The following is a 7,296-nucleotide window of genomic DNA, read 5'->3' on the forward strand; positions in this document are numbered from 1 at the left end:
TGGCACTATAGAATAAGCACTAGACTGCTAATCTCAAGGTCAGCAGTTCAGACCCACCAGCTGCTCCTCAGAAACTCTACATGAGTCAGAACGGACTCAGTGTAACTTAACAACAGCAACAGCATCAAATCTATAAAGGAGCCCTAATAGTACAGTGGGTTAAGCTTTGGGCTGCTAACCATACAAGGTTGGAGGTTCAAATCTATCAGTTGCTCCACAGGAGAAAGATGAGGCTATCTGCTCCCATGAAGATTTACAAACTGGGAAACCCTAGGTAACAGTTCTGCTGTGTCCTCCAGGACCACTAGGAGTCTGAGTCAACTCGATGACAGTGGTATTAGGTCTGACAATCCCCTCCCCTGCTTTTTTCCCTCCTTTCAGTCTGTCTGTTTAGAGAAGTTTGATGTATGTCCTGTGTTTTCCTGACTTAGATTTGTTGATTATGTCCCTGTGGTGGTGACCCAGGTGCACCCTGATGAGTGATAGAGCTAGAGGCTGGCCATGTGGGCTTGTGTCTGTCTGCCCAGAGGTGCAATAGATCATCGCTATTCAGCGTCTGCAAATGTCTGCCCTCCTTCCTTCTGTAATGCTAGGGTTCCCCCTCACAGCAGCTTCATCAAGGACTGGGGGTTGCACAGGGTAGAAGGACAAAGGCACGTCTACGACTCACGGTTGTTACGTGTTATGTTCCTGCCTCTTGCACCCATCCTTGCTGCAATTCTTCAACTGCTCCTGCTGCAGTGACCTTAAAGAACATGGCTAACTGTGTCAGCATCTCTGGGTTGGGCAGAGTGCACGTAACTGGAGACCTTCCCATGGGATTCTGCACAGTGAGGACCAAGGGCCACCCAGAGCTGCCTACCTCACTTCTCCTTCCCTCCCACATAAGCTGGACTTCATGATGAACCAAGCCTGGGAATCTTGCTGGTAAAAATGCTGCCTTCTCTCCTGGCCTGGACCAAAGCTTAGTTCCTTTGTGGGGACCAGGCAGCCTACTGGTGAAGGCTCCCATGCCGCTTAGGCCTCCATGTACAGAAGCCCTGGCCAGGAGGACAGGAACAGTGTCTGATGGTTTTCTGGCTTCTTTTCTGATTTGCTTACTCTCATACATGGCAGATTCAAGGGCCCAGCTAGGTTCTGCAGGCAGGGACTTGGTGTTTTATAGCACACAAAGACATCTTGAGGCCCAGGCTGTAGGCCTGGTGGTGTTTCCTGAGTGCATTCAGCTGCAGCCCACAGCTCGGGGGCACAGATGGCACGAGGACATTGGCCTCACTTCTGTGAGCAGAATGACAGCTCATGCACTTTGGCTTCCTGCCCACAAAAGCAGCATTTCCTTAAATAGATCAAAACCGTATTAGATACTTAATGAGCATGTGGTCTTTGGGGGCGTATTTTATTGCCCTGGATGAAACTTCAGACCTATGAGAGTTTTTCTCTTTCCATGTTGTAAAGTTTTGTGTTACTTTGGGCTGTCCTGCCGCACCACATAGCCCCCAGTGCACAATAAGGGACTGGGACTAGACCCCACTGGGAGGCCAGGTGGAGAGGCTGAGCAGGCCCGTGGTCACTATAACAGATGGCTACCCAGTAGAGGGAGGCAGGGTTTTAGCTTGGCCCTACAAGTAGAGCAGGGCAACTGTCCGTCTTTAGACCTGGTTGACATTTCCCAGATGCAGAACGGGCACCTCTACGGTCAGAGCTCCTCACGCGAGCCTGTGCACAAAGCTTTTTGAACTTGTGTCCTAGTCAGTCCTCTTGTTTTTGTCTGCCATAATGTGAACATAGGGGCTCTGGTGGTTCAGTGGGATAAGTGCTGGGCTGCTAACCACCACTATTCCTGCACAAGAAAGATGAGACCATATGCTCCCTTAAAGATGAACAGCCTTGAAAGCCTTATGAGGCAGTTCTACTCTTTCCTATAGAGTTGCTATGAATCAGAAGCGACTTGACAGCACTGTTTCTTTTGTGTGTTTTTTTTAAATGCAAACATAGAATTGTCCTTAAATTGTCGCGCATCTTTGGGAGCCTGTATTTCGTGACTGAAGCCACAACTCTTCCTGAGGCGCCGGCTTTGGGAGGATGGGAAGCGCACTCCCTGTGTCTGGAGCCTGGCCTTGTCTTGAGGAAGCTGGGCCAGCTGAGACACAGCCGTTTCCTCTGGCGAAGGCGTTGAGGCTCTGCACGTACGCGGCCTTGCCCAAGACCCCATGTTTCAGGGAGCTGGAGAAGGGGCTGGCAGGCAGGAAGTAGGGATACGTTTTCCTCCCAAGGAAAAGAAAACTTTTAGGTGCCCAGTCATGGTAGGCGGCTCACGGACCTCGGACAAGTCCTTGAGAAGTGAGCCGGGTTTCCCTGAGTGTTTGGAACAGTGATACTCGTCTGGGATGTGGATGTGGATGCCAGCTCAGGGCTCCTTGGTCTTTCAGAGCCTTAGCCCCATATCTAGAAACAAACAGAAATGCTCCTGGGTGATTGTGGGAACCAAACTGAGAAACTGCCCACATGATTCCATCCTCCTCTGCTATCAGCCGAGCACCTCATACTAGATCACATTCCTTCCCAGGTGGAGCTGATTGCCAGACCAGCTGCTTCCGGAAATTCATCTCTGTGTGTACCCATGTCTGTCAGTACATGTGTGCGTGCATGTGTGTCTTATATGTAACTGTGCGTGCATGTATGTTTGTAGGTGTGTGCATATACATTTGTACTTGTATACATGTTTGTGTGTGTGTCTGTGCCCGTACCCATGTCTGTGCATGCATGTATGTCTATATGGATGTGTATGTTTGTGTGTGCATGTGCCAGCATCTGTATGTGTGTGTATACTTGTATATTTGTGGATGTCTGTGTATGCACATTTTTATGTTCATCTGTATGTGTGTACATGTTTGTGGTGCCTGTGTTTGTATGTACATGTGTTTGGATGCATGTGTGCTATGTGCGTGCCTGTACATGCATATTTGCATATTTGTATTGCTGTGCCATGATATGCATGTTGGTGTATGGCTGTGTGTGTTTATGCATGCATGTGTGCTTTGCCTGTATTTGCATGTGTGTGCCTGAATGTTTGTGTGTGCTGTATGTCTATGTGCATGTGCACACATGTATATTTGTGTGTTTGAATGCATGTGGGCTGTGTGTACTTGTGTGGCTGTGCATGTAGGTTTTGTACGTGTGTGAGAAAGTGCTGGTGGGATGCTGTGGGTTAATGCATCAGACTGCAAAGCAGTTTGAACTGTAAGGTCAGTGGTTCAAGCTCACCAGCTGCTTGTTGGAAACCCTATACAGGGTCGCTATGGGTTGGAACCAACTCAATGGCAATTAACAACAACAACGTGTGTGATGTATTTGCATGCATATATATGTTTGTGCAAGGCCATGTGTTTTGTGCAGTTATGTGTCTGCATCTGTTTTGATATGTATATGTGTGTGTGTGCTATGTGTGTCTGCATGTGCAGGTGTGCCATGCATGTATGTGCACCTGTAGATGATGTGTCTGTATGTGTATATGTGCAACTGTGTGCATGTGTGTATATCTGTTCATGTATGTTTTGTGAGACTGTACGTGTGTGTGCTATATGTATGTCCTGCTCAGGAGGCTGTCGTCTTGGTGTCTGTCACTCTGTGGGTTACTTGTCCCTAGGAGGCATAAGAAATGTACCCAGGATGGTTGGTTCTCCTGGAAAACTCACTCTGGTGATTGGACAGTGAGACACCAAACCAGAACCGTCAGGAAGTGTGCATTCTACCCCTCCACAGGTCCAAAATCTACCCAGAGTATATGTTAGTACAGTTGAAGTGTGTAGTTGATCTTCTAAAGAACTCTTGCAAATGAGGGAGAGGTGCATACAGGCCAAGCCACATACATGTCACAGAGTAACTTACTTGGAATGACCCTGACTTTGAATGTAGTATGAGGTGGCCCCAGAGCAGTGAGCTGGACCCCTAGCACCCACGGTGTTGATGACAGTCCCTCACTCACAGGCCTGCTAGGCGACCTGGGTCAGTGGTGTGGGTGTGCCTTTCAGCATTAATGAGTCAAGATTTAAATTGGAAGATGGCTGCGTAGTCCTTTAACATAACAACTAGAAACCTGTGTTGTGTGGTATGTTAGTTAACGCTTCTTATAAAAAAAATAACTTTTTTCCAGAATTAAAAAAAACAAAACAAAACAATAGTGAGAAAGGCACTGCTGCTTTTCTATTTGCCTTTAGAAGAAGCTGGGTTTTCCTTTGTGCACATGCATTCAGTATCCAGAAGAGAGGGTCTGAAGAAAGTCCGGCTGTGCACAGGCAGGGAGGTTTTGATCTAATGGTTCTGACATTCGTGTCTGACACTCAACCGAAATGTGACAAGTCATGTTTTCCTGAGAGCTAGGCACGATGTGGACTACAAGAGGAACTGGTAACTTTCCACCTCTGTCCACCAGAACCCCTGGGCCAGCCTGGCATGGACACTGGTGTTTTCACCCAGCACTGGGCTGCCATGTTCCCCAGGTTGATGAATCTTTCAGATGTTAGCATCACCCATTACTCAATAATCCCAACTGTTAGTGTCAGCAGTCTTTTTTTTACAAGCACATAGTAGGTGCTGCCCATGATGCTGAATGACTGAAAGTGATGGGGAGACCCTGGAGATGGATTGTTTAGTCGATTGTGACTTTCAGAGGACTGTGCTCTTCAAGGGTTTTAAAGTCCATCTCCCAGCATCCCAGCAATCTTGCCAGAGAAAGTCTCAAAGTGTTGGGAGCTGTCAGGGGCACAGCAGCAGATACAAGTTTATAAAACTCTAAATTTTACATGAAAGTCTGAACCCTGTCACTGGCTGCTAATGCTATCAACTGTCTCCCTGATGCGCCTCTGCCAGGTAGCCTGGTCAGCAGAGCCGGATAACAATGGGGTGCAGGAGAAAGCAGCAGTCAGCCCTTGCCCAGCTGCACACTTCATCTTGAGGTGTTGGCAGTTCCTCTCCCATTTGCTTTTCCCCAGCAGCGTAGCCTGACCACAGTGAAGTGGGCGGAAACCACGCTGACCTAGGGAATTTGCATTTTAGGAAACTGTGCTTTAGACATCAGTTGGCTGTCCTCCGAGTTCTCAGTTTCTTTTGTCACCCCAGCAGTCCTCATCCTCCACACCCACCATGGTGGAGGCATGTCTCCCAGTGCAGTGTTTATTTTGTAATCATCATACGGGGCCCAGCTCTGGCTGCCCCACAGCAGGAGAGAGTGTGAAGCACCATGGCAGCTTTTTTGACTGGCAGGGGGTGTGGTAAGGGCTGCCTAACCCGCTGCCATCCAGTCAATTCCAAATTCTAACCATCCCATAGGACAGGAGGGGACTACTCCCTAAGGTTTCTGAGACTGTACATCTTTTGGGGAGCAGACAGCCTCATCTTTCTCTTCTGCAGTGGCTGGTGAGTTGAACTGCTTACCTTTTGATTAGCAGCCCAATGTCTAACTCACAGCCTCACCAGGGTTCCTAAGAGCTGATAAAACCACAGGTCACAAACATCAGGTGGGTCCTGGAGTCTGCTGTGGTATCCCCAGAAGCCGCCCTATCCCAGGCTTGGTGTCTCATGGCATCCTGAACAGACAAATGCTTGCGTTGCTCATGCACACTCCTTCTCCTTCAGAATATTGACATCACAAACTTCAGCAGCAGTTGGAATGATGGGCTGGCCTTCTGCGCCCTCCTGCACACCTACCTGCCTGCCCACATTCCGTACCAGGAGCTCAACAGCCAGGACAAGGTGAGCCTGCAAGGCTGCTGCCTCAGCGCCCTCCTCACTTGGGCCAGCATTCATGACTGGACTTGGGGGGCTCCTGGGAGCAGGGAAGGGAGTTTGGTGCCCTCGCAATGCATTGACATCAGTTCTCTTACAGAGACGGAACTTCACGCTAGCCTTCCAGGCAGCAGAAAGCGTTGGGATTAAGTCCACACTGGTGAGTCCCATCTCTCAAGCATTCCGCAGGGCTCAGCTTCACACTGACAAAAAGACAGTCTTGTTGAGCTCAAACCATGGTCACAGTGATGCAGTTGCCTGGGGATAGGCTTGTCACTGCCCACACTGGCACCAGTTGAAAGTGCCTGAGTAGAGGCATGGCCACCTATGTTTCACATGTGGTGTCCTCTATGCCTGTGAGCACTCTGGGAGACAGATCTGGGGGGGCAGCTCCTGACCAGAGACTGCAGACTTGTTGCCAGACCCTCCCTCATATTCACATCTACTGGGCCAAGCCCAGACTGGACTGTCCCTCATGCCCTCCTCTTCCTGTGCACCGGATTCCCCCTCAAGCTATCTTTCCCATGGACCAAGCCCTTGGGCTCAGAGAAAAGTGCTAAGGTGCTTACACAAGTCTTTAGAAGGCACCACACCATCCAGGCTTTCTTCTGCCCTGTCAGTCTGGAGGGCAGATAGAGGTCACTCGAATGTGGTGCTTGGGAGCCCTGGCCCAGAGGGATTCCCAGCACAATTATCCTGGGGCCAGTAGGGAAAAAGCCTCCTAGAGAAGGTAAAGCCCTCCCACCCCCAGGAAGGCTGTAGTAGGCAGGCGGAGGAAGTGCCTTCAAAAGGTGTGGTTGACCTTAGATAGACTTAAGAGCCCATGAGCCCATCCCACCTGAGAGTCCCCTGCCAGCATGTGACACGATCATCTTCCTTCTCTCAGGACATCAATGAGATGGTGCGGACAGAGCGGCCAGACTGGCAGAACGTGATGCTGTACGTGACAGCCATCTACAAATACTTTGAGACCTGAACTGACCAAGGGAGGCTGCCTGATGGTGTCCTGCTGCAGCCCACACTGTTGCCTCGTTAGACACCTTCCAGCAACCCCGGACTTGCCATGCACCATCCACGCTGAGGGTTCTTTCTGAAGTGTACACTGGACTAACTTAGGGCTCACTCACAGCCAAGTGAGGGAAGGGGTTGACACACAGGGAGCTCATGAACCCTAGTGAAGCTTTAGCCCTGGGCTGTTGGGGTTCTGCAGCATGGTTCCCATGATAGCCAAGTGGTACAGATGCTGGTACAGTCCTTGCTTACTGGTACCTGGGCAGAGTGCCCTCTGCTACATCACTACACCCACGTGACTGGGCCATGCTCATCAGCACGGCTCTAGTGTTTGCAAACCTGAGCTAACAGGTGATGGACTCAGCGTATCCCAGTTCTCGGTACCCACTCCTGTGGATAATGTCATGCCTCTGGGGTCCTGTCCATGGGGGAGAGTTCAGACCCACCCCCTATCCTCCAGGCTTCCAGGGCTTAGGTTTCTGTTCAAAAGAATTGCTCGAA

At 49.9% G+C, this 7,296-nt stretch overlaps 1 protein-coding gene across 1 annotated transcript in view; it reads left to right on the forward strand.

Moving 5' to 3' along the window:
* SPECC1L (sperm antigen with calponin homology and coiled-coil domains 1-like) overlaps window positions 1–6,780 on the forward strand; it is a 168,485-nt gene extending 161,705 nt beyond the window's left edge. The window contains exons 13-15 of the mRNA XM_006874947.1: window positions 5,635–5,751; window positions 5,885–5,944; window positions 6,671–6,780. Coding sequence (XP_006875009.1) covers window positions 5,635–5,751; window positions 5,885–5,944; window positions 6,671–6,760 — 267 coding nt within the window. The 3' untranslated portion in view covers window positions 6,761–6,780. The remainder of the gene's footprint in view (window positions 1–5,634; window positions 5,752–5,884; window positions 5,945–6,670) is intronic.
* The last annotated feature ends 516 nt before the right edge of the window (window positions 6,781–7,296 follow it).

Source organism: Chrysochloris asiatica, unplaced genomic scaffold (genome assembly GCF_000296735.1).
Source record: "Chrysochloris asiatica unplaced genomic scaffold, ChrAsi1.0 scaffold00306, whole genome shotgun sequence".
In the NCBI taxonomy this organism is placed as follows: domain Eukaryota; kingdom Metazoa; phylum Chordata; class Mammalia; order Afrosoricida; family Chrysochloridae; genus Chrysochloris; species Chrysochloris asiatica.